The 27,970-nt window shown below is 44.0% G+C and overlaps 1 protein-coding gene across 1 annotated transcript in view; it reads right to left on the bottom strand.

Annotated features, from left to right (window-relative positions):
* Positions 1 to 14,379: 14,379 nt before the first annotated feature.
* PRPS2 (phosphoribosyl pyrophosphate synthetase 2) overlaps positions 14,380 to 27,970 on the bottom strand; it is a 35,030-nt gene continuing 21,439 nt past the window's right edge. The window contains exons 4-7 of the mRNA XM_064277971.1: positions 27,213 to 27,337; positions 19,685 to 19,858; positions 18,372 to 18,531; positions 14,380 to 17,001 (exon numbers count right to left, since the gene is read on the bottom strand). Coding sequence (XP_064134041.1) covers positions 16,909 to 17,001; positions 18,372 to 18,531; positions 19,685 to 19,858; positions 27,213 to 27,337 — 552 coding nt within the window. The 3' untranslated portion in view covers positions 14,380 to 16,908. The remainder of the gene's footprint in view (positions 17,002 to 18,371; positions 18,532 to 19,684; positions 19,859 to 27,212; positions 27,338 to 27,970) is intronic.

The following is a 27,970-nucleotide window of genomic DNA, read 5'->3' as shown; positions in this document are numbered from 1 at the left end:
AACCTGCTTCTTCCGCCGAGTCCTTTTTGGGAAGAACCTATCTCATATTGTTTAGGGCTCTCTCAAGCATACACCTGGGTACAGGAGACCTGGGTTGGAGCCCAGCGATGTCATTTGACTCAGACCTAAGACATCAAAGTAGTTCAGTAGAAACTTCATTTCACACACACCCTCTTAAAGCTGGAAGGAAACTTCCTGACTAAAGAGGAACCTAAGTAGATTCCTTAGACCTGTTGCTCTAGTCCATCTAATGCTGTGTCCCAGATGGGGCCGTATAAAGCCTTATGTTTCCCCATGCAGATTGCATGATCTGGGTGAGCATGCAAGCGAAAGTGAGGAATTAACACCACTGCTTCCCCAAGTCCTATTGGTGGGTTCCACCCTTGTGGCTGTAAGTCAGTCTGCTCCATGAAAAGCAAGGACTTTAATGACAACTTCATGGTATTTTTATACCAAGTCTTCAGTTGGATACAGCCATGTAGATTTTTCAAATAGTAATATTCTTTATTACCAGTTGCCTTTAAGCCGATTCTGACTCTTGGTGACCCCCACATGTGGGTGGTACAAATGGTTAATACTGCTTGGCTGCTAACTGAAAGGTTGGAGGTTCAAGTCCACCCACAGGATCCTCGGAAGAAAGGTTTGGCAACCTATTTTATTTTATTTATTTACTTTTAATGAACAGAAATTTATTTTGTCACAATTTAGGAGGCTAGAAAACAGAATTCAGGGCACCAGCTCTGGGGGAAGGTCCTTGTCTCTTTTCAGCTTCTATTTCTAGGTTCCTTGGCAATCACGTGGTGTGGATCTTCCCCTTCACTTGTGCTTGCTTTCTGGTGATCTACTTTAGAAACATCACCCACTGAAAACCCTATTGAGTACAGTTTTACTCTGACACACATGGGGTCACCATGAGTCAGAGTAGACTTGATGGCAACTGGTTATTATTTTTAATATTCTGTATTAGAAACCTGCAGATCCCTTGAGCCTGCTTTTTGTAAAGGACACGTGGAAACCAAACACAACCTACATACTTCCTTGGTACATAGTATTGTTTTTAGTATTGTAATTAACAGTGTCTTTTTTCTTTTCTTTTCTCATTCCCTTTTTAAACTGAAATGGGAGGCTCCTCACTGCTCAGCCCTGTAAGTTTCACTTTACCGAGAAATGAAAACGACGGGATATGCAGATTTACATCACCCAAAGCTTCCTTCCTGCCGAGGGCTGGTCTCAAATAGGCACTGACATTCACCAAATAAGCCCACAGGGTCAGATACTTTGAGAAATGCAAATAATGGAGTAAGTGATGGTTAAAAAGAGCAAAGCTATTTACAGATGTAATGCTTTCCAAGTGGCTCTGCCGGCTGCCTTGGAAAATCAGAAACCATTTCCCACGAGTGGGCATGGGTCCTCTGTAGACCCGTAAATGGATTCATTTGTAGTGAGATGCTGTATAATGGAAAGAGCATTGGCCTGGGACTCAAGACACGTGGCCATCTGTCAGGGATTGAATTGTGTCCCCCCAAAATGTGTATTGTAAATCCTAACCCCTATACCTGTGGTTATAATCCCATTTGGGAATGGGTTTTCTTTGTTATATTAATGAGACAGTATTAGTGTAGGGTGCGTCTTAAACCAATTTCTTCTCAGATATAAAAGATTAAGCAAGGAAGCAAGCAGAGATGGGGGAAGATAGATGCCACGCCACATGAGATCTCCATGTAACCAAGAAACAGAAGCTGAAAAGAGACAAGAACCTTCCCCCAGAGCCAACACAGAGAGAGAAAGCCTTCCCCTAGAACTGGCGCCCTGTATTCGGACTTCTAGCCTCCTAAACTGTGAAAAAATAAATTTCTCTTTGTTAAAGCCACCCAATTGTGGTATTTCTGTTATAGCAGCGCTAGATAACTAAGACACCATCTGATAAATACATTACTCACACCTGCACTTTATCCTGTCTGTGATTCTATTGAATAATAAGCACTATCACTCAAAATGCTTAAGGATAAAACACCTGTGAGGTAGCTATTGTTAAAACCTAATTTGTCCACAAGGAAGCCAATGCTCAAAGAACTTATATACCCAGTAATAAGCAAAGCTGGGTTGCAAAATTGACTCCACTGCCCATGTTCTTTCTGTAAGTCATCTATCAGCCAGCACCTCAGCACTAGATGATAACAAAAAGTTCTTTTTGAGTTTATCATTCTAAAGGCTTATTATTGCTATCTGAGGTGACCAGTCCATGTGTTTCCCCAATTCGAGAATTGTATTACCCTCAATAAATCTTTTTGCTTTTACTTTAACAGAAGTGAGCTTTCTTACCCTTAGACAGAATCTTAAATATGCTAAGAAAAAAAAAAAACCCAAACCCATTGCTAACAAGTTGATTCAGACTCATAGCAACCTTATAGGACAGAGTAGAGCTGCCCCATAGGGTTTCCAAGGAGCACCTGGTGGATTCGAACTTCCAATCTCTTAATGAGCTTAAAGAGCCTGAACCTTTTACAAGGGGCTGCAATCAAACTTACCTGAACTTAACCCAGAGGGAGACATTATTTTTATGATACTAGAAGCACACAAACCTGCCCTAACCCCTGGAGGAAGACACTATCTCTGTCTTCCAAGGCAGTTTTCTATACAAATGTTTTGGAAAGATAGTCCTGAACAAAGGCAGTCAGAGCTTCTGATCACAAAACCAAACCAAACCCATTGCCATCGACTCGATTCCAACTTATAGCCTTATAGGACAGAATAGAACTGCCCTATAGGGTTTCCGAGGAGCAGCTGGTGGATTTGAACTGCCAACATTTTGGTTAGCAGCCAAGCTCTTAACTACCACGTCACCAGGGCTCCTCTGATCACAAGATGTACAGAAATTCAAGAAAACCATGGAGAATTGTCTCAGCAAAATAAACGCATCATTTAAGTTCAAATAAAATGTTTAAGTCACATATAACCCATAGCCATCGAGTCCATTCTGACTCATAGCGACCATGTAGGTCAGAGTAGAACTGTTCCATAGGGTTTCCAAGGCTGTCACCTTTACAGAAGCAGACTGCTGGTGGGTTCAAACTGCCAACATTTCAGTGAGCAGCTGAGCACTTATCCACTGTGCCACTAGAGCTCCTAAGTCACGTATAGATCCCTTAAAAAAATGACTCCTCAACTTAACTGACTTTTTATTTTGTTTTTTATTTAACTAGCAAATTCTGTTTAAAAAAATAGTGTTTCTGATGGGGAACACAACAGAGAGTCCCTGACGGAGCAGGAGAAAAATAGGGTGCAGAACTCCAATTCACGTACAAAGACCAGACTTAATGGCCTGACTGAGACTAAAGGAACCCCTAAAGACATGGCCCCTGGACTCTGTGTTAACCCAGAACTAAAACCATTCCTGAAGCCCACTCTTCAGACAAAGATTAGACTGGACTATAAAACATAAAATAATACTCGTGAAAAGTGTGCTTCTTAGTTCAAGTAGATAAATATATATATATATATATATATATATATATATATATATATATATATATATATATATATATATATTTACACGAGACTAAATGGGCAGCTTCTGTCCGGAGGTAGGATGAGAAGGCAGAAAGGGACAGGAGCTGGTTGAATGGACACGGGAAACCCAGGGTGGAAAGGGGGAGGGTGCTGTCACATTATAGGGATTGCAACTAGGGTCACATAACAATGTATATAAATTTTGTATGAGAAACTAACTTGAGCAGTAAACTTTCACCTAAAGCACAATTTAAAAAAAAGTGTTAAATAAAAGGGCTTCTATTATTTTTCTCTTGATTCCAGCTTCCCTCCTGAAGCTGCTACTTCTTTCAGGAGATTCTCATATTAATAAAGCATTGGGAATTAATTACATATTAAGGAGTTTGTGTTGAACCCCTTATTCAAATGATATAAGTACTTTTAATTTTAATAATTTTTGGTAAAAACTATTTTCACCAATGGAATATTAATAACACAGAACATTATCTTATTATATTTTGTGTTTCTAGAAAATCCACTCCTCGACAACAAAAAGACAAACAATCCAATCAAAAAATGGGCAAAGGACATGAACAGACACCTCACCAAAGAAGACATTCAGGCAGCTAACAGACACATGAAAAGATGTTCTCGATCACTAGCCATTAAAAAAAAAGAGAGATGCAAATCAAAACTACAATGAGATACTATCTCACCCCTGCAAAAATGGCACTGATCAAAAAAACAGGAAACGACAAATGCTAGCGAGGTGTGTGGGGAGATTGGAACTCTTATACGCTGCTGGTGAGATTGTAAAATGGTAAACCACTATGGAAAACGGTATGGCACTTCCTCAGAAAGCTGGAAATAGAAATGCCATATGATCTAGCAATCTGACTCCCAGGTATACGTCCTAGAGAAATAAAAGTAGTGACACAAATAGACATATGCACACCCGTGTTCATTGCAGCATTATTCACAACAGCAAAAGATGGAAACAAGTGTTCATCAGCAGATGAATGGATAAAAAAATGTGATACCTACATGCAATGGAATATTATGCAATGATAAAAAAAGATGAGTCCGAGAAATGTCTTATAACATGGATGAATCTGAAGGACTTTATGCTGAGTGAAATAAGTCAATCACAAAAGGACAAATATTTTACCATACCACTTTTATAAAAACTCAGGAATAGGTTTACACACAGAAAGCAACATTCTTTGATGGTTACCAGGGATGGGAAGGGGAGAGAGGGAGAATCACTTACCAGATAGTATTGTTGTGGTTGTTAGGTGCCGTCGAGTCACCCAACTCATAGCGACCCTATGTACCACAGGACAGTGCCCTGGTCCTGTGCCATCCTCACAATTGTTGTTATGCTTGAGTCCATTGTTGCATCCATGAGGAATGTGCTCCTTAGAACAATCAACTATGCCTGATCCAACGGGCAACATTTGCTCAGGAGCAAAGATGAGAAGGCAAAGAGGGGCAGGGAAGCTGGAGGGATAGAAACAGGGAAGGCAGGCTGACACATTCCCAGAATTGCAACCAATGTCACGGAACAATTTGTGTATGGATTGTTGCATAGGAAACTAATTTGCTGCATGAACTTTCACCTAAAACACAACAAAATGTTCAAAATGAAAGAAAACCAGCATTGTCGTTTTCTTTCCATAAAACCAAAGCACTGGAAACAACTCAAAATATCCAAGGCAACTAAACAGTGCCTGGCAATTATAGCTGTTGAATAATTGAATACGAACATCAGAAACATTCCTTTTAAGTACACTGGAATCTTTAGATAAGTCAGAAGCTGTTATTCTCTCCAAATGTCTACAAAGTAGGCATAACTTTTCAGCTGAATACAAGATTTATAATAAATTACATTTATATATTGAACTGCATTATTAAATCTGATTGTAATTTAACAGAGTCAAGAACCATTTTTACTAAAGAAGGAAAAGACTCTTCCCCTAAGCAATGGGCAGGGATCACTGTATTAGCATGGACTTGATCATGGGGAGGTGAGGAGGCAAGGGGGCGGTGGTGGTGGTGGTTTTGGGGGCAAGGCTCTGGCATCAGTTTTTTTTTATTAATCAATATTCTTTAAAGCTCCCTAGATGGCTCAAACGTACAACCAAGTTTGACAACTACTGTCGTAGGGGAAAAAAATCACAAAGTTTAGTAAAGCAAAAAGAAAGTCTTATTCAGCATATATTTAAAGAGGCAAAAGTAGGAAAGGGGACAAGCATGCTGCCACAGCCATATCTGTCCCATTTCAAGGAACTATTACAGAATGACCAGTATATACTAACATTACAAAATGGGCAAAACCATTGAAAGCTTCACCTTTTCGCAGGTTGGCTAGAAACTGTGATCCTACATTTTGAATTGTCTCTGTCAACAATCATTGGTACAGGTTTCAGTACTGACAGTCAGGAGGGTCTTCACTGGTCCAAAAATTTTTCTATTTATTACATGCTATTTTTTTTTTTTAATAGAAAAAGACAAGAGCGGAAAGTCTTTTGTGTTCTGTTTGATTGGCTTATGTGAAAGGTTCCCTGAGAGATATTTTCCAAGATTGTCCTAGCTATTGTCTTTATACCTGAGGGCCCAGTTGATGTGTCCTTGCGAGTCCTTGTGAGTCCTGCTCCAGCTGAGTCACATTCTCTATGCTCAAGGACCGGGAATAATGATTCCAATGTTAGTTTCTAAATCACTACTAACCTAGAGGACTTAGCTGTCCAGAGTACTTCTCAAACTTTGGGGTGAATCCGAATCATGTGCCTACCAGCTCCCCACAGGCCACGCCCTCGCCCAGGCTGTGTGAAAAGGACCAGGCAGATACAATGAGTGCAATCAAGACTTTTTTTCCTGGAAGAACAAAACGGGGCAACCAGATCAGCAGAAGCAAGTATTCCAGATTCTAATGGAAGTTATCATACCAGATTTTGTGCTTTTCCTCACAGCCCTGAAGCTTAATAATGAGCTCTGTCATTGTTACGAGATGGTGATTAGAATTACCAAGGTTAGTGCAAAAATCTCCCGCTGAAGAATCAAGGGGCCCCATTTTCTAACCCCAGCTTTTCTGTTAAGGAACAGTATGACCTGTCATGCCATCTCTTTGAGCCTTGGTTTCCTCTCTGTAAAATGAAAGTGGAATCACTGAGCCGCAAATGTTCCATCTAATTCCAAAACATTGTGACTTCATGGCCTTTGCCATTTTCACACATAAGAGGTGGATTACCTTCGGGATAACAATTCGTCTTCATTCTGGGCTCTCACAACTGGATGAAAAATAGCTGAAGGGCCAGGGGACCCGCGACCTGCACAGGACACCAACCCATCTGCTCTCTCGAGGTCACCGTTAAAGCACAGACTCAAATTCAGTCACCTCTTTGCAGGTTGCTCCATTAGCATATCCATTTCTTGCAAGAAAACATCATGACCCATTCTTATAGCTGGACCCACTCTTAGAGGGAAGTCAGGGAAGAAGAAATTTAGGGACTTTTTCAAAATCACACCCCAGGTTCATGGCACTCACAGGGAGCAGTGGCGTTCGTCGTCCTGCCTCAATAAGACAATGCGATTATTTTCATATAAATTTCACATCATACCTAAACACTGGCGTTTAATTTTGTAGTGATGTAGGACTGCTATTGTCTTATCCGCTTTGTCCTTTGGATTGGACCAGGGGCCAGAACAGCCTACTCTGGAATTCTGACCTGAAGCCTTAGGAAAGAGAATTGAGGACAAAGGTCCCAGTTAAAATAAATCAGTAGTTCTCAACTGAGGGTGATTTTGCCCCCCAGGGGACATTTGACACTTTGTGGAGACAGTTTTGGTTGTCACAACTGGGGGAGGAGAGTGCTATTGGCATCTAGTGGGTGGAGACGAGGGATGCTGCTCAACACCCTACAGTGCAGAGGACGGCCCCCACCACAGAGAATGACTAGTGGGTGGAGGCCAGAGATGCTACTCAACACCCTACAGTGCACAGGGCAGCCCCTACCACAGAGAATGACTAGGGCGTGCAGGCTGGGGATGCTGCTAACACTCTACAGTGCACAGGATGGCCCCCACCACAGAGAATGACTAGAGGATGGAGACCAGGGATGCTGCTCAATATTGTACAGAGCACAGAACGGCCCCTACCACAGAGAATGACGAGGGGGTGGAGACCAGGGATGCTGCTCAACACCCTACAGTGCACAGGACAGCCCACCCCAGAGAATGACTAGTAGGTGGAGGCCAGGGATGCTGCTCAACACCCTACAGTGCACAGGATGGCCCCACCACAGGAAATGACTAGGGGGTGGAGACCAAGGGTGCTGCTCAACACCCTACAGTGCACAGGACGGCCCCACCACAGAGAATGACTAGTGGGTGGAGACCAGGAATGCTGCTCAATATTGTACAGAGCACAGAACAGCCCCACCACAGAGAATGACTTGGGGGTAGAGACCAGGGATGCTACTCAACACCCTATAGTGCACAGGACGGCCCCCACCACAGAGAACAACTAGGGCGTGGAGACCAGGAATGCTGCTCAATATTGTACAGAGCACAGAACGGCCCCACCACAGAGAATGACTTGGGGGTAGAGACCAGGGATGCTACTCAACACCCTACAGTGCACAGGACAGCCCACCCCAGAGAATGACTAGTGGGTGGAGACCAGGGATGCTGCTCAACACCCTACAGTGCACAGGACGGCCCCACCACAGAGAATGACTAGGGGGTGGAGACCAAGGATGTTGTTCAATACCCTACAGTGCACAGGACAGGACAGCCCCACCCCAGAGAATGACTAGTGGGTGGAGACCAGGGATGCTGCTCAACACCCTACAGTGCACAGGATGGCCCCCACCACAAAGAACAACTAGGGCATGGAGACCAGGGAGGCTGCTCAACACCCTACACTGCACAGGACAGCCCACCCCAGATAATAACTAGGGGGTGGAGATCAGGGATGCTGCTCAACACCCTACAGTGCACAGGATGGCCCCACCACAGAGAATGACTAGTGGGTGGAGGCCAGGGATGCTGCTCGACACCCTACAGTGCACAGGATGGCTCCCACCACACAGAACAACTAGGGTATGGAGACCAGGGATGCTGCTCAACACCCTACAGTGCACAGGACAGCCCACCCCAGAGAATAACTAGGGGGTGGAGATCAGGGATGCTGTTCAACACCCTACAGTGCACAGGATGGCCCTACCACAGAGAATGACTAGGGGGTGGAGACCAGGGATGCTGCTCAACACCCTACAGTGCACAGGACGGCCCCACCACAGAGAATGACTAGGGGGTGGAGACCAAGGATGTTGTTCAATACCCTACAGTGCACAGGACAGGGCAGCCCCACCCCAGAGAATGACTAGGGGGTAGAGACCAAGGATGCTGCTCAGCACCCTACAGTGCACAGGATGGGCCCCACCACAGAGAATGACTAAGGGGTAGAGACCAGGGATGCTGCTTAACACCCTACAGTGCACAGGATGACCCCACCCCAGAGAATGACGAGTGGGTGGAGACCAGGGGTGCTCCTCAATAGTCTATGGAGCACTGGATGGCCCCCACCACAGAGAATGACTAGTGGTTAGAGACCAGGGATGCTGCTAAACATCCTCCAGTGCACAGGACGGCCCCCAACACAGAGGATGATCCAGCTTCAAACATCAACAGTGTGAAGGTTGAGACTCTCTGATGTAGGTAGTCAGCGGGTCAGTTCCCACATCCAAGCCTGTATTTCCTCATGTTTCATAGGAAACAGCACAATTGCTTTCTAGGGTTCTGTCTACCACTACAGTTCTACTTATTATGTATCTGTGCTGTCACTGTACTTCTCTGAGTCTTCTGATTATTTGAATTTGGCATGAAGAAGATGTGTGGGTGTGGGCGTGTGTATGTCTAAGTGGCCACGTAGTATTGGTTAATATACCTAGATGAGATTAGCTTTAGGAACAAACACGGTAAGAAGACATTGACTCTGGAAGAACGCAATTTGTTGGGAAAACACACATCTCTGCCAAGCTTTGTAGAATAAGTACACCACCGCCTGGAGAATGTGATTCACACATACATACCACCTTCACTCCCTCTGCTCCCCTCCCCAGCCCCATCACACACACTTGCCACCCGCAGAACATGCCATATAAACTCTGAAGGGTAGATACCTGTAGGGCTCATGCATGCACTTAACTTGTCTTGGATTTCCGTGATAGCCTACCCAAGCGTGATGATCGGCTGAGCTTGTGCGCCATAAAGGACTCTTTAGCAAGTGAGCAAATGAATGAATGAATCAAAGAAATGAGACCCATTCCATTTTGCCTGTGGAAATAAACATCGAGGCAGGCCAGGGGACTACAAATGTGAATTTCCAGTTTGAGATAGGATGAAAAGATGTCTGAGTCAAAATATTCACCTGTCTCCTATGCACAAGGAGCCCTGGTGGCCTAGTGGTTAAGCACTTGGCTGCTAACCAAAAGGTCAGCGATTTGAATCTCCAGCCACTCCGCAGGAGAAAGATGTGGCAGTCTGCTTCCAAAAAGATGACAGCCTTAAAAACCCTATGGAGCAGTTCTTCTGTGTCCTATACGGACGGTATGAGTCAGAATGGACTCTATGGCAATGGGCATTTCCCATGCAGATAACAAAGCACCTTCAAATTGTGAGGGTTGGAGCTGTGTTTATGGCTGCACCTATGCAAATTGGTAAGGAATTATTGACATAAAAAATCACGCCACCTATGCTAACTCGTTCCTCTCTGCATTCTTCTTAATCCACAGAATTTTTTCCTGAGAATCTTGTATTCACGAGAGTTTGCTGCAGGAACGCTATGAATGCATTTAGGGGCAGAAACGAAGGCAAGGCTAGACCACCAATGCTGCAGGGAGGGCCTCTGTCTATCCTTCTTGCAACACGTTAGGCTGTTGCTCTGTAGCCCTGGTCCTAAATAGAGGTCTTTCAGAGGCCTAAGCAATCAGTGGGGTCCTTGGATGACACAGACAGCTCAAGTGTTCGGCTTTAAGTTAGCAGAAAGGTTGGAGGCTCCAGTCTACCCAGAGGTGCCTTGGAAGAAAGGCCTGGCGATCTGCATCTCAAAAACTCCGTCATTGAAAACCCTGTGGGGCACAGTTCTACTCTGACACACATGGGGTCACCCTGAATCGGATCAACTCAGTTGAAACTGGGTGTTTTTTTTTTTTGGTTTAAAGAAATCCGTACTGCCCATGAAACCCATTAGGATTGTCGCTTAGTTCCTCCAATGAGGACATGTCAGTGGCTCATCCTGAGTTCATTGTATAGCAAAAGCACACCAAAATGTGTCCAAAAAATAGTCATTCTGATGACTGCAAAGAGTGGCAAATTTAGCTTTAGTCATCAAAATTTGTCTGGAATTCATGGTCAGTCTTGGCTGCAGCGCAAGAAGATATTAGACTTAGCACTCCTCGCCTAGGGAAAATCACAGAACTATGTACCCGAGGGGCACAACGGTGGTTCAGTGTTAGAATTCTCGCCTTCCTTGCAGGAGATCCGGGTTCAATTCCAGGCCAATATATCTCATGTGCAGCTATTACCCATTTGTCAGTGGAGGCCTTTGGTGTTACTGTGATGCTGACCAGGTTTCAGTGGACCTTCCAGGCTAAGGTGGACTAGGAAGAAAGGCCTGGTGACCTACTTCTGAAAATCAGCCAATGAAAAACCTATGGGTCACAATGGTCCGATCTGCAACCCATCATGGGGATGGCAAAGTACCAGGCAGTATTTCATTCCATCGTGCCTGGGTTGCCATGAATTGGGGCTGACTAGATGGCAAGCTAACGGTAAAACCAACACGCCCCTTCAGACACAGATGTCCGAGTCATCACAAATGTAGTAATTCCTCAACACAACGGGTGTGCTCGGCCTTCTGCTTGCACTGTCCCCGGGGTCTCTAAAGACCACTTAGGGTGCTAAAGGTAGCTGTGCTGAAGGAGTGAGAACCAAGCCAGGTCACGAAAGCATTTTCAAAACATGACCCCCCTTTTTCCCTCTCATTTTTGACACCTCTTCAGCTTCTAGGATGAGTTGAGTCTCCACACTCTAGGAAATGAACTTAGAAAGAACCATGATGCCCCAGGTGGTTGGCACACCGTTGGGCTTGGCACGTAGCCTCCTTCTCTGTCATTCCAGGCGGCCAAAAACTCAGAGCCCTGCTCCTGGGATTCCTTAGTCAAGGCGGCACTGGGTTCCAGAACCATTCACCTTAACAGAGAGGGAAGTAGGGTGACCAACTGTCCCAGTGTGTCCAGGACTGAGGGGTTTCCCAGGACACGGGATTTCCAGTGCAAAAACTGATAAGAGTCCCAGGCCAACCTGGAGGAGTTGCCCAACGGATAACGAAGTAATCATCTTCACCACCACCCCCCCTCCAGGAACCACAGCCTGCAGTCAGTAGAAATCTTCCAACTGAATGTAGACTAGATGGTGTGGACTACTGAAGCTGCTCAAGACAGCAGCCATCATCCACCCTCTCATTTACTCAGACTCAGAGAGGCATAGACATTTTCCCAAGGTCACATGGCTTGTCAGCAACCTATCAGGAACCAGACTCCAGATTGCCACACTCCCAATTAAGAGAACGTTCTACTGTGTTACCTTTTTTTTTTTTTTTTTGCTTTCTCTTTTCCTTTTCATCATTCACTTTTAAAACATGAGTTCAGCTGGCTTTCCTTTGGGCCAGAGAGCTCAGCTCCTGAAACTGTGGCAACTGCTCTTGCCATTTATATTGACACCACTTTCAGTTGCGTTTATGTTGAAATGGAGAATGGGGGCTAGAACCAAATCGTTCTGTTGGAAATGGCCTCAATTGACCACCATCTCCCTCAGCACTCCTTCCTACCAGTCATTTCTACAGCCCATTTTAAGTATTTTCAATATCCAAGGTTTTATTATCATCTAAATGTGACCCTCAGCTGAGGCAGTCACATGGCCCATGACACAGCCCTTTGAAAATGGTGGGGGAGGGGACTGTGTTCATGACTAGCTCACAGGCGCTTGGGTTAGGACCTACAGTGTAGGACAATCTTGCTTCTTCATACCCACTTACATTCTTCCAAAAGGAGGATTGAAGATTCCAGCCCTAAAAATTGGAATTAATGTGTGAACAGTTCTAAGCACTTTACAAATATTCTCTCATTTAATCCTCACAATCATCCTATGAGGTACTACCTCATTTCACAGATAAGGAAACTGAGGCACGGAGGACGGGGGAGGTTAAGCAACTAGCCCAAAGTTGCTTAATTTCAGTCAGTGCTGGGGTCTGTGTTCCTGAACATCGGGCTTTTGCAGAAGAGAAAGCAGAGCTGAAAGTGACTGCCGTGGGAAGGGAATCACCGAGAATGTGCTCTTGGAAAGCCACGGCAGGAAAAAGGATGTGTTCCTGGGTGGAGGGAGATCAGTCAGTAAGATGAATATTTGTAGTGAAAAGGTATCATTCTGTTGACTTCTCCACTCAATTTAGATGAGTAATTAATTCAAGGGTAAAGCAAGGTCCCTTGTTGTTGTTAGGTGCCATTGAGCCGGTTCCCATTCTATGTACAAGCGAACAAAACATTGCCCCGTCCTGAGCCATCCTCACAATCATTGACTTGTTTGAGCCCATTGTTGCACCCACTGTATCAACCCATCTCATTGAAGGTCTTCCTCTTTTCCCTTGACCCTCAATTTTACCAAGCATGATGTCCTTCTGCAGGGACTTGTCCCTCCTGATAACACTGTCATATCTTCCCTTTATTTACCCTTCAGTAAGGGAGCTTCATAGCTCTTGCACTAAGAGCTGCGAAGTTTCCTCGAGCTATGAAGCTCCCTTACTGAGGGGTAAAGGGAAAATATGATAGTATATTTCAGCCTTTATTTCCATCTTTATTGGATGTCCTAGTTCAAATACCCTATGCTGTCCTGCTTTGTCCATGCTGGAATATAGCCACTGGGTTCCAGAAAATTCTGCTGTTAAATACCATCTCTAATGCCAGCTCCTTCATGATGCCCTTTCTGATCTCCCCAGCCCGAGCCTCTGGATCCCCTAGTACTTGATCTTTCCCTTCAGCACTTAGCCTGTCCCCATGTAGTTTAGTCAGTGGACTGGGTAGGATTTGCCATGCAAAATAAAACACTTGCTTCTGAAGAGGCGTGGCAGTGGTAAGAGGTGAAACCGTACAGCTGGCAAAGTATGTATTGGTGTTGCCACATCTCCTTCACTTCCCTCCTCCTTTCTGGTACATTCTATCGTTCTCTCTCTCAACCTGTGATCATGTTTTTTCTCAGAAGTGAACCTGGTTTTAGTTCTTTATATTTCATTGTGACTTTAAAACAATGTGTTGTTAACTCTCAAGAGTTACCCACACTTTAGAGTTGAGCTTTACCAGTGGAACGTAATTATAAATTTACTTGTTCCCCAAGAGAGTACTTTGTCCCCAAGAGAGTAAAGCATCATTGAACAGGTACTTAATGGGGAAGGAAACACTTTTTAGGGTGCTTTTGAAACCAAAGCCCGTGAACGACTTCTTGGGGCCTACATTTAAGTCTAGTCCACTCCCACGTGTGGCTATGGAACATCACTCTCTGATGTGTAAACACACTGCAATCTTTAATTTTATATGAAGCCTCTAGAATTCTCAACTTGGATCCCTCATGTGGTACAATTGCTATGCTTATGGGAAAGGAAATTGCTAATAAGTTCTTCAGAAAGAAACATGTTCAAAATGGATAAGAGCTGATTTCAATTAACTTCTGGCATTTCTGTAATTTTATACGGTGGGCTATAATTGTAAAGAAACAAACATGTTCAGGTGCCCTATCCAAACAAAGAACTCCACAGTGAGGACACAAACTAAGAAAAAAAGGAGTAGTCAGCAATAGGATTTTATTGAAATGTTCTAACACAATGCTGGATAAGCTTAAAATTCGATATTCTATACCAATACAAGCGCTGCAAATGATCTATTCCTGAATGTAGTTGAGATCACATCTAAGAAAGGAAAGTTACAATATGAATATCTATAAGTTGACTAGTATAATTTAAGTTTGAGGCAAAACAACTTTGGTATATTCATATTTCTCTGGCTCTCCTACTTGCCTAGATATGTACCGAGCCCACTCACATTTAGACAGAATAAAACTATCTGGTGGTCTCACTTGTAAGTTTCTACATGCCAAGCAGCAAGGAATGTGAAAGTTCTGGAATTAAGCTCCTCATGAGGTGATCGTCATCATTTCTGTTGAACTAAAACCATGAAAGAGTTAATGTCCACATTTCCACTGCATCTAAGTTCAGTCTAAATTTATAAATGCACTCAAAAGTACTTGAAAATACAAAAGTGGGTGGGGTTAAACTATAATAGAAACAATCATTTCTTAACTCAGAGACGCAGATTTTTATACTCAGTTTCTTTATCTACAGATCATGATCTCAGACAGAATGATTATCGTTAAATCAACTGGTTTTCATTAATGTCAACACATCTGTCCTTGTGTATCAAGCTGACTGCGTGTGTGTTCACAGCGTTTCTACTTCTCTACGCAAATAAACCCCAACAAATACAGATAACACACATTTATCTAAATTAATAAAAGTTACATAGCATCAAATCAGGCTCTTTACACATCTCAAGCCAACTGTTTCTAGATAGAGTCCACCTGTACTGCATGGCTGACTTTTCCAGGTTACTATCATTCTTTCCCAACAGCTATTTTAAGGTACAGTAAAATGCTAGTTCCTGCAACAACTAAAATGTTACTTTCTAACTTCAATTCAACATCTGCTGTGGTAAAGTTTAAAACCCTCAATATTGCTGTTCCAGTTGGTTAATGACCAAAACAGATTTGATTTTCCACTCACAGAATTTCGGCCACACGATTCATTTTCTATGCATTTTAAAATTCAGCAGAAAGGAGAGATTGTTATTACGCCTAGGCTTTGTCTATGCAGAAGAATCCTCTTCTTTGGGGGTGGAATTATTCAGCAGCTTATCCTACGAATGTGCATATAACAAAATCTACAAACAGTCCAATGACTGGCTTCCGCCACAGAGGCAGCAAAGGACCTCGCTTAGCGGAACATTGGAAAGAGCCATCTGTGGATAATGCAATCTCAGGGAATTTCCCCTCCATGATCACTTTGGGGGCATTTTTGAACAGTATCCTTAAGGAGCAATTAAAGTTTACTTATTTGTACTTTTCTCATAGGCCTTTCCTCCCTCCATTTTTCATGTAAAAACTTTAGTTAAAATCATGAGTTGCCTAGAGACTTGCTACCTCCGATTACTCAGGGCAAAAGAACATTTAATAAAAAATAAAGACATAATATTTAAATGTGCATTTAGTAGTTTTTTTTTTAGTAGCACCCATAAAAACAGGCCTTTTTATTTCGGTCAAAAGCAAGATAATAATCAGACTGGTAAATCCGAGGGGCTAGAAGGGCGTCTACTTTGGCGGAAATCCACAACATGAGATTGATGAGTAAAAATGAAAAGGGACAGCTAGAGCCAAAATATGATGTAAAAGAACAAGATGATGGGATGTGAGGTACGCCTCAAAGAACTGGGGGGGTCTGCCCACACCTTCTCACTTCCAACAGGAGCGCACAGAGGAAAGTGTCAAGATGGCCGTATACTCAGAGGCTACATCTCAAAACGGTTTCATCATCAGGTCTACCACTGAGCAAACTGTTAGAATTTCAGGACATGGAATCCCAGCTAAAAGACACTTATAATATAGTTTTCAGGTGTGGTCATAAAAAACGACACTCAACTCCATGGCCTCTGATGTGCCTGACTTCTGTGGAAAACTGGATGCATCACTGGTTACCTTAAGCTAAATAAAAATTGGTTCAAATTAAGCACAATAACCAAGGTGGTTTATTTCAACCCTGATTACCAAAAAAAAAAAAAAATCAAAATTTACAGTATTACAAAATTTTTAAGGTTTGCTCAAAATTAATCAGCTTTCTACACAAGGTTTTACCCAAATGCCCGTAGGCATTATCATCAGCTATTTACACAAGAGGCTTTAATCTGAGGTCACCTTTGGCAACCCCAGAAATACATAGACTGTGAGCTCCCACAATGAAATTATATACTTGAAACGCTGTGGCCTTGAAGGACTGAAAGAACAAAGGAAAAGGTAAGAACAAGTCAAGATGACACAAACCAAATAACCACCACTCTCCCCCCAAAACCAGAAACGAGCGGTCTCAAGCTTTCAAAGCGGGGGTGGGGGGGGGCGGGGAATGAATTGCAGAGAATACGAAGATCAGATGTTTTTACTATTTGTTATCCTATAATTGTTAGTCCTAAATCTAAAAAAAAAAACATAACACATATACGAAAAAGTCAAGAGCGGGCTTGTTCGACACATCACAACTGGGAGTTATAAGGGAACATGGCTGAACAGGTAAGACACGGATTCACCGTTGTGTGTCCTTCGGATGGCCTCCGCCAAGATCATGGAAATGTCAATAACCTAAACACCAACAGAAAAAGAAAAAGTGAAAAAAAGAAATGGGAAGAGGAAAGTGAGGTATCATAGTTATATTCATTAAAAAACTTAAAAGCCAGAAAGCCTAGAAACTAAGACCCTAGCACACAAAATAGGTTGCTATCAAAACCTCTGAAACACATTTTGAGGGGACAAGCAACTTTTGGGTCTGTCTTCAAATTACAACCTGTTGAACCAAACCTGGATGGGATCCTAGGAGCCAGATATTTGGTATAGATACTCAGAGGCTTTTCAGGGTCCATGTTAATCAGAAACACTCTTCTTGGACGTTTCTTGCTTTTAAATCAAATTGTACTCAATCATTACAAGGAAGGTTTTCCTCCTTTTTCAAAAAAGGTGGCGACTATCTTGTTTAAGGGCAGGCCTGTGATTACCTAACATGGGGCCAGTAAACTCCTTTTTCTGTTAAGGGCCAGACAGTAATTACCTCCAGTCTTGCAGGCCCAATGGTCTCTGTTACAAACACTGGACTCTGAGTTGCAGCACAAGAGCAATCAATAGATAAATGAATGGGTGTGGCCATGTTCCAATAAAACTTTATTTACAAAAACAGAGGGTGGCCTAGGCATGGCTCACAGGATGTAGTTTGCTTATCCTAAACTATTGCTAATCAGGCATGAAACAATCCAAAAACCAAACCCACCACTGTCGAGTCAATTCCAACTCACAGAGACCTACAGGACAGATCAAAACAGCCCCAGGGGGGTTCCAAGGTGGATTTGAACTGCCGACTATCTGATTAGCAGCCAAGTTCTTAACCACTGCACCACCAGAGCTCCCCTGCTAATCAGGCATGAAACTCTAAGGCAGAGCTATTTTGACCATTTTCAAATGGATCTCCTTGTCCCACAGAAGTGCTTTTTCTCTGATTAGAAATCACACAGCAGATCACTCTGACCCACCTTCATGTTCTACTGATGAGAATGAAGGTGATGAAATGACTTGCCAAGGTTCATGCTGATGTAGCGACAAAATGAGAACTCAACCCCTTTCCACTTATTTCAGGCCAGTTGGCAGAAAGTGATTATTGCACCTCTCTGGTGGCCTATGGACATCAAGTCAGGAGGGATGAAGAGGAGCAAAGCTCAGAAGATCCTAGGCAGAGCCTACTTCTTCCTGGTTTTCTATTACAATTTTATTCACTTACTGTTTCCAAATAGTAAACACTGACTTCTGAAGGCCCTGGCCTTTGGCCAGGATCTCACAGGACTTAGAGCCTCACGTTACACGATGCTATAGCCCCTGCCCGCACCTGCCTCACTAAGCACTCACACACAGAAGGGATCCAAGGAAGGGAGCTTGTTGCTTAGTTCCTCCCACAGGGTCGACAGTACCTGAATCTTGGAACAGTGTTTCATTTTATCCTCTTGCGGAATTGTGTTTGTGACGACCACAGCCTCAAAGGCAGCATTATTTATTCTGGAAATGGCTGGCCCGGAGAAGATTCCATGGGTCAGGATAGCATATACTTTGGTGGCTCCAGCTGAGAGGAGCCTGTAAAACAGAAGATAAACAATTAAGTATGTATACACAAATATTCTCGAAACACTCTCCTCTAGTGTGAAAAAGAGGTGTGTTCCATAAAGGAAAACATGACAAATTTTACTCCCATTTATTAGGCTAAAGCAGGATCTTTTTCAGGATGTGTTAGCAAAGCACTTTGTATTCCATTAAATCAACCTTGGCACTGTTGACATTGAGGGTGGATCGTTTTTCACCTGTGCACTGTAGAATGTTTAGCAGCATCCCTGGCCTCTACCCACTAGATGCCTATAGCACCCTCCACCCAAGTTATGACAACGCAAAATGTCTCCAGACATTGCCAGATATCCCCTGGCGCAGAGGGCAAAATCACCCCCAATTGAGAACCACAGGATTAGCCCGATATAAGCAAACGTCATCATTTTGACATGTAATCAACATAAAAAAATTACTGATGAGATATTTGACAATCTTTGTTTCGTACTAAGTCTTTAAGCTTGGTAAAGTAGAGGGTCATGGAGGAGGAGGAAGATCCTCAAAAAGATGGACTGGCACAGTGGCTGCAACAATGGGCTCAAACACAGCAACGATTGTGAGGATGGCACAGGACCAGGCAGTGTTTCCTTCTGTTGTACATGGGGTCACTATGAGTCGGAACCGACTCGATGGCACCTAACAACAGCTTTGAAACCTGGTGCGTCTTTTACCTTTCAGCACATCTCAGTTTGGACTGGCCCTAGGCCTGGGGCTCAGCAGCCACATGGGCTGATGTGGCCCACATTCTGGATGGCACGGCTTGCTGTCCCCCAGAAGCCGAGTGGAGAGAAGGCCAAGCAGAAAGATGCAAAGACATGAAGAAGCCACAGGACTGTCTTTCTTTCTGTGCTCCGCTTTAGGGAAAGCCCCTTCACAGACCATTTTTAATACACTGAAACTCAACTTTGGAAATGGAAATCAGACCCCAAAGGCCTGTGGTTTCTTTCTTACCAAGAAAATAATGATAGAAATAAATGGGCCTAGAATCTCCTTTGGTTTAACACTTCACTGCCAAGCAATCAGGAAGGATTAAGAAAAGCAGGCCCAATTTTCAAAAGCTGACCTTTTGTTTCCGCTTAACGAGGGACCCTAACCCTTTTCCTGTGCGTCCCCAGAGTGCCCCACGTACTTGTCTGCAGCATGGCATATCGTGCCACAGGTGTCAGCCATGTCATCCACCAGGATGGCCACGCGGTCCTTCACGTCACCCACCAGAACCATCCGGTCCACCTCATTCGCCTTCTTCCTCTCTTTGTGAATCAAAGCAAATTCCACATTCAACCTGTCTGCAATCGATGTCACCCTGCACAAAGATGCAAATGGACATGTTTGATACAACCAGAACAAAACTCGGGGCTTTAACTTGTATCTTAGGAGTGTGGTAACCAGTCACATGTAAGATAATGAGGAAAAACCTGGCCTACTTTGTAAGCCAGGAGCCCTGGTGGCTCAGTGCTTATGAGGTTGGCTGCTAACGAAAAGGTCAGCAGTTCAGATCTACCAGCCACTTCTTGGAAACCCTACAGGGCACTTCTACTCTGTCCTATAGGGTCACTATGAGTAGGAATTGACTCGATGGCAATGTGGTTTTTCGTAAGCCAGGTACGGTCTGGGATACACACTAAGCAATCCATGGTGGAAAGGTACTAGTGATGTGACCTTGAATTTATGGCAGCTGTAATGGATGCCAGGCACCTTGACCACACAACTACTGGCTAAGAATTGATATGTAATTTGTTAGTGTTCGTGGGTATTTTTTAACACTCAAAGACACAGCTTAAAGTAGGCCACTTAGGAACACCCCTTTGCTTAGTTTGTGGAGCGGGTAGCGGGGATGAAAGTTCTTGGTTGAAGCATCCATTGTATAACATGCAGACTTGTGAAAACAAGCTTCACTGCATTCGGGGCCTAAGGAGACCGTATAAACCAAGAGTCCGGCTCCTCTGCCTGTAAAAGAAAAAAACTTTCTGCCTATCTACGGTAAATGCTCAGAAAGCCTTTGGCTTGGGAGGGGCTGAGCTAGCAGGAGAAAGAGTGTGGGCAGGGCAAGCTTGGCACAAGCCCAGGCATGTTGGTTTTTCCTTTGAACCAAAACCAGTTGCAGGTAAGTCGACTTTGTCTCATGGCACCTCCATGTGTGTTGGAGTAGAACTGTACTCCACAGGATTTTCAATGGCTGATTTTTCCATAGATTGCCAGGCCTCTCTTCTTAGGTGCCTCTAGGTGGACTCGAACCTCCAACCTTTTGGTTAGCAGCTAAGCACATTAACTGTTTGCACCACCTAGGGACCTCTTTTCCTTTGAAAAGTGGACTTAAATGATAAAACTTACTTTGAAATTCTGCTGTAGATACACTGTGATATTAATAACCAGGTTTTCCTGTTCCATTTTTTAAAGTAACAGTCATTATGCAATTCAACTGAAAAAATATTCATTGAGGAACCCACGCTCACACAACCACTGCCATGCAATGAGTGGAAGATGCAACTTTCACAAACTGGTTTTTAAAGAGCTTGTCCGTGTTTTTTGGACAGCAACAGGTCCCCTTCATTGCATCATCCAAGAAGGCAGCCAGGAATAGAGTTCCCTGCATGCCCTGCTCAAGGGGACAGGAAGCAAGTCTCGGAGAGGAAAGGACTTTCTGGACTGAGAAGCAGCACAAGCGGTAACTCTGGGTTACCCTCCCATTTCTGGGGCGTCTCAACACGGCCATATTTTAATAGCTTCAAACCACACACTTGGCAATTTCACCAAAGAAAACAGCACCCATTTCAGGCCTCACTGTGTGTTTTCTGCACTGGAATTAGCAAGGATGCTATCTCAAGCAAGAGACGCAGATGAAGATCAGGCCCAAGGGAAGGCACTGTTATTCCATATAGAGAGATCTCCATTTCCGGATGACATGGAAGAGCACATTCTGGCAAGATGGCCGACTAGGCAGCCTGGTTACCCTTCCTGATGGAACAACTGAAGTCCTAGATTAAGACGGGAATGATAGTACAAAGGCATCACTGAGCTGGAAATGGTGGCAGAGGTGGAGAATGCAGAAACAGGAGCTACCCTGAGCAGCGAGCCGGCAGCAAAGCTCATGTGCCCTCTTGTGCCCACATTAGGTTTTGCCTGGAACAAGTCAAGCCTCAAAGCAACATGCTTCAATTTGTCAGAGATGCAAGCATTTTCTTGTGAAATATGCTTTTTTGCCACATGCAAGTAAGCCAGAAGTAATATCAACTACATGTATCTTGTGTTACCTGCACAGCTGTTCTGAGGGACCTGTTGGCTGGGAATGGCCCACTCTAGGATATCAATGATGCAAAGCAGAAACTTTGGGGAACAGGGTGGGGAGGTGGCAAAAAATCCAAAATGCCTGCCCTGAAAAAGCTTGGCTTTCCTGGCAGAGAGAGCATGGGGGCAGGGGAGTGTTTGAATAGGACTGCTCTGTCTATAGGGTCGCTATGAGTTGGAATTGACTCAACGGCAATGGGGTTTGGGCTCCATTTGAAACAAAGAGCACCTCAATCCTGGCCATTTACTCTGGGTAGTTGATTCTGCACTTTTTTAAAGTAGAGGTTGGCAAACAGATAGGGGAAAAGGAGCCCTGGGTGGCATAACAGTTAAGCTCTCGGCTGCTAACCAAAACGTTGAAGGGTCGAATCCACTCAGTGGCTCCACAGGAGAATGACCTGGCAATCTACTTCCATAAAGATTACAGACTAGAAAACCCTATGGGGCAGTTCTACTCTGTCGCACAGGTTCACTGTGAGCTGAAACTTATTTGATGGCACCTAACAGTATTTTTTTTTAACAGTACATAGGAAACCCTGGTGGCGTAGTGGTTAAGTGCTACGGCTCTTAACCAAGAGGTCGGCAGTTTGAATCCGCCAGGCGCTCCTTGGAAACTCTACGGGGCAGTTCTACTCTGTCCTATAGGGTTGCTATGAGTCGGCATTGACTCGACGGCAGTGGGTTTGGTTTGGTTTTTTTCACAGTACATAATAAAAGGTGGTGTTTCAGATCAATACAGAAAAGATGAGTGAATCATTCTGAAGCAAATACTTAGCTGGGGGAAAAACGTGGGATTCTTACTTCACTCCTTATTCCAAAATGGATTCTCAGGGTGCTGTAAATGGTTAATATACTGGGCTGCTAACCAAAATGCTGGAGAATTGAGTCTACCCAGAGGTGCCTTGGAAGAATGGTCTGGTGACCTATTTCTAAAAAATCAGTCACTGAAAACCCTACGGAGCATAGTTCTACTGTGACACACATGGGGTCACTATGAGTTGAAGTCAAGAGTTGAGGCAACTGATTTGTCTTTTTTTATTATTCTAAAATAAATTTCAGATGGAAGAAAAACTAGAACTTTAAAAAAGACAAAAGGTACATGTTGATAGAAGATTCTATAAAAGAATTTTGATCAAAAGGAGGAAAACGTAGAACAGAACTTCAAATTCTCATGTAATCTGGACTTTCTGGAGCCATGGGGGCTGGATGAATCCCCGAAACCATTGCCCTGAGATAATCTTTAAAACTTAACCAAAAATATCTCCAAAAGTCTTAAGACCAAACAATAGTTCAGCTTAACTAGTAAAAAATGTCTGCCTTGAGCATTATGCTCTTTTAAGAACTATCTACATGGGATCAAATTGACAGCAGCAATTGGAAAGATTAGATAGGAACCTTAGGGGCCAGTGAGTTTATGTTAATGCGGGAGGAACAACTCGGAAAAGGAGGGTGAAAGTGGTTGCACAACTTGAAGAATGTAAGCAATGCCCCTGAATTGTGCATGTGGAAATGGCTGAAACAGTGCACGTTTTGCTGTGTACCTTCTCAACAATAACAACAATGAAAAAGGCAACCCTAAAGACAGAAGAAGAATCATGGGAGAAGAAAAATTTTAAAGGAAGTGTGACTCTTTCATGAACCCAGAAGTCATAATGTGAAGAACAGATAAATATGACGAGCTAAGAATTTTGGAAAGTTCCTACAGAAACTAAACACACGAAAAAGGGGAAGAAAGGAAGAACTTGGGGAAGTGTTTGGAGCACACAAGAACCAAAGCTTGGCTCTCCTCCCTGTGCAGAACTCCTAACGATCAATGCAAAAAGATCTCCGGCGAATGGAGCAATAAATTGGCAGAAGGTATGAAGAGACCACTCCTGGGAAGGGCGCTTAGCCTTACCCATAGCACCAGCATTAACATGGAAAGATGCCATATATCACATACTGGGTTTGCAAACGACACACACTTGATGATGCACTGCACAAGCAAGGCTGTACAGAAAAAGTGACTCACAGTAGTACTTGATGGAAATGTCAACTGTTAGGTCTTCTTTGGAAGACCGAATCTCGGCACTGTCCATGCAAACTACAACGGCTCATGCCCTTTGGCCTGGCAATTCCACTTCTAGGAATGTATCCTTCTGCACATGTTCACAAAATGGGAGAGCGAGCATACTGCTGCATGACTACACTCGAGTCCATACAGTGCCTACAAGTGGGTCACAGGGAACCAGTGGAAAGAATTACGACACAGACACACAATGGAGTATTACAAATTATGATATATGCACAGAATGGAATATTACGTAGCTATTAAAAAAACAACAGAGCAGACCTATTGCACCGCTATGGCATCACTGCTGAGAGTAATTTTTTTTAAGCACAATGTAGGCATCTGTATAGCACACTATCATTTGTGTAGAATAAAAAGGGGGAATATATATTTGAATATATTTTTTATATGCATCATCAGGAAAGACTAATCACTAGAAAATGACATCAAGTTTGGTAAAGTAGGGGGTCAGAGAAAGTGAGGTAAACCCTCCATCATGAAGATGGCACAGGACTGGGCAACATTTTTTCTGCTCATACTATGCATGGTCACCAAGAATCGGAGCCTACCTGATAGCAGCTCACAACACATAAAACCCCTGAAACTATCTGAATAACTTATTTCTGACACTGGCGAAAAGAGAGGCGTTCTAAGGGAGAAAACAGAGGACGGTACTCTTTTGTACTGTTTGAATTTTTGCTAAGAGCATGTATGATATTTTTAGGTTATATAGGAAAAAATAGGGTTGGAAAAGGAAAGGAAAAAGCCATTCGAGTTTGTGGCATCTATTATTCTTTTAGCTTATTAGCTGCCAAAATAATTTTTCTCGTTAGAAAAGAAATATATCAGGCATAGAAGGCCACATATTGCATGATTTCATTTATAGGAAATCTTCAGAAAAGGCAAATCCATAGAGACAGAAAGCAGATTCCAGACAGAAAGCGGTGCCAGGGGCTAGGGAGCAAGGGGAACAGGAAGTAACTGCTAATGGGTGCAGGGTTTCTTTTTGGAGTGACAAAATGTTCTGGAATTAGATAGTATTGATGGTTGCACAACTCTGTGATTATACTACAAAGACTGAATTGCACACTTTAAATGGGGCAATTGCACGGTGTGCAGGCCCTATCTCAATTAAGCTGTTATTTTTTCAAACATTCCATTTTCCTATGCTCATGTGCCCCTTGACCCTGGCCTCAGGCCAGTAGACGAGTCATATTTACATGCAGATTGACTGAAGTTAAGTGTCCAAATAAACGCCACACCTTTTAGTAGAAATTACGGGCATGTTTTCCCCAGGCGACACTCTGTGACCGGGCCTCACTGTCCTGGTTGAGGACCATTTTGTGACCATCACGCAGTATTGGGCAAACCCTACTGCTGCCCGTCTGGGGGCTTTCTGAGCTAAGTGCCTGCTTCTGCCTTTCATTTATCAGCATCTCCTTCCTGTCAACGGCCACTTCCTGCTGCTGTCAGAGGCCCCTCTGCAGCTGTGGCCCCCGCTCATCCCCATCCCACCCCTGGTGCTGGGAACCAAGCAGGCCCATCAGACAAGCTGAGAGCAGACAGCTCTTCCAAGAATTGGGGCCCACGCTGCCCTGCTCCATGACAGCTTTCTGGTGTGCTCTGAAGCTTTTAAGCTTGGCTCCAGGACCTCAGCTGGGCTGTAGATGCAGGAGGGTGCCAAACGAGGGACAGGCATTTGCATTTTAAAGACATCCCAAAGCTTGCCAGTCACCTGCCACCCTCATCCGCACTTCCAGCATGCTTCCAGCCCACACCTGCAAGCTGCCTGCCCTTCTGGCTGGCTCCTTGTGCCGAGGCCTCTCTTTCATTTCCCTTCTTTATGGAGGCCACTACCTGGCCATTGGGAGTCCCAGGTGGTGCAAACGGTTAACACGCTTGGCTGCTAACAGAAAGGTTGGAGGTTCAAGTCCACCCAGAGGCGCCCGAAAGAAAGGCCTGGTGATCTGCTTCCCCGAACTCAGCCACTGAAAAGTCTATGGTGCACGATTCTGCTCCAACACACATGTGGTCGACGTGAGTCAGAGTCAACTTCACAGCAACTGCTTCTGGTTTTACCTGACCGTTGAGGCCCCATTCCACTTTTGTTTTCTTTCCACATAGCAGCTGCAAAGCTCTACAAGGTCACCTGGGGTCACCAAGTCCCAGTCTGCAGTACATGCTATGGGTCAGATCACCAGTCTCTTGTTATCCACATCCTAGAGTCTGACCAGCTGGTACCCTGACTGCTCAGGAATCCCCTTTACTGGGTTTTTCATTCTCCCGGAAGGTATTTTCTCTTCCCATTCAAAGGTCCAGGCATAAAGACAAGCTTCCTGGCTTTTTCCCTGGGCCAGTGGGTAAAAGTTTTGCTTTCCTCTCCCTTCTAGAGGTCCCTCCATGAGTGTTAGAATCTAAGCCACCAGCCTCTTCCTGGGCCTGACGATATTCCCCCTGCCCCAGGATCCCACGCACGGCTTTCAGCCTGTCTTTATTTCCGGGCCTCCAATACTTCCCTTTCCTTTTTGGTGCTCCACGTATAGCATGCCTCTATCTCGGCTACCATTTCCCAGCATTTGTGGGCAGAAGGATTAGCTCAGTCAAGTGTGTTGTTAATTAACTAGAAGCTTTAGGTTCCAGTGAGGCTCATCATTTTTATAATCAGAAGAACAGAACTTTTCAAAACAAAAGCCCAAACCAAACACATCTATTCTTTGCCGAAACCAAAACCTTTTCTTTCATAAACAATGCAATGTTAACAAATTTCTGTTCTGGAGTAGAAGTCAGTAGTCTACTTATTTGCAAAATAAGTGTTAAGTAATTTAAAACATGAGAGGAACCTTGGTGGTGCAATGGTTAAGCACTTGGCTGTTAAGTGAAAGGATGGCGGTTCAAACCCACCCAGTAGCTCCGCAGGAGAAAGACCTGGTAATCTGCTTCTGTGAAGATTCCAGCCTAGGAAACCCTATGGGGGTCGTTATGAGTCGGAATCGACTGAACGACACCTAACAACAACAATCATTTAAGACACACTTCCTTCTCTACAGGTAGGAAAGTCCAAATGAAACCAAACTCATTGCCATCGAGTCGATTCCGACTCATAGCGACCCTTCAGGACAGAGTAAAACTACCCCATAGGGTTTCCAAGGCTTTACAGAAGGAGACTGCCATGTCTTTCTCCTGTGGAGCAGCTGGTGGGTTCCAACTGCTGACCTTTCGGTTACCAGCCAAGCACTTAACCGCTGCATTGCCAGGGCTCCTGGTAGGAGAAGGACTGTCAATCTCCAAGGCAGGACCCAGGAGTGTTCAGCATGCATGTTACCTTTTGGCACCACCTGCATCCGGGGAGACGATGATGCAGCTTCTCCACTCGGCGATGTTCTCCCGGATCCACTGCAGGACCGCAGGCTCCGCGTACAAGTTATCCACAGGGATGTCAAAGAAGCCCTACAGGGAGACATCGGCACCGTGTTGCAGGGTTTCTTGTAAAGAGAATCTCTTTCATTAAATAAAATTTGGATTTGTTTTTCAGAAGAAACCTCAATCACAGATTCCCTTTGCTTAACTTTAACAGAAGGAAATGAAAAGGCAGATCTGCTCTAGAAGTATATTTCCATCCAATCTATTATCTTATGGACTTTTTATATTTTCTTATGATCACCCGTATTCCTGAGGAGTAAGAGTGGCTTTGCAGGGCAGTGGGGGGTGGAGAGGGGGAGGTTTGTCATTTCTTAAGAAACTATTATAAACCAAATACTGCATATTCATTATACATCACAGTGAGTACAGTATAATTTGGCCTGTTTTGCAGATGAAGGGGCAAAGTTATAAAGAGGTTAAAGAACGTACATTATTACTGTGCCATTCTAATCACTTTCTAGAAGTCCAGATGGAATTATATAGTTTACCACTAAGGAAGAATACAGTTATGTGCTCAGCTGCTAACCGAAAGGTTGGAGGCTCGAGTCCACCCAGTAGCACCTTGGAAGACAGGCCTGGTGATGTACTTCTGAAAAACCAATCACTGAAAACCCGATGAAGCACAGTTCTACTCTGACACACATAGGGTTGCCATGAGTT

This window comes from Loxodonta africana, chromosome X (assembly GCF_030014295.1).
Source record: "Loxodonta africana isolate mLoxAfr1 chromosome X, mLoxAfr1.hap2, whole genome shotgun sequence".
NCBI classification, from domain to species: domain Eukaryota; kingdom Metazoa; phylum Chordata; class Mammalia; order Proboscidea; family Elephantidae; genus Loxodonta; species Loxodonta africana.
The sequence above is the reverse complement of the archived record's forward strand: the minus strand, read 5'-3'. Positions and strand labels throughout refer to the sequence as shown.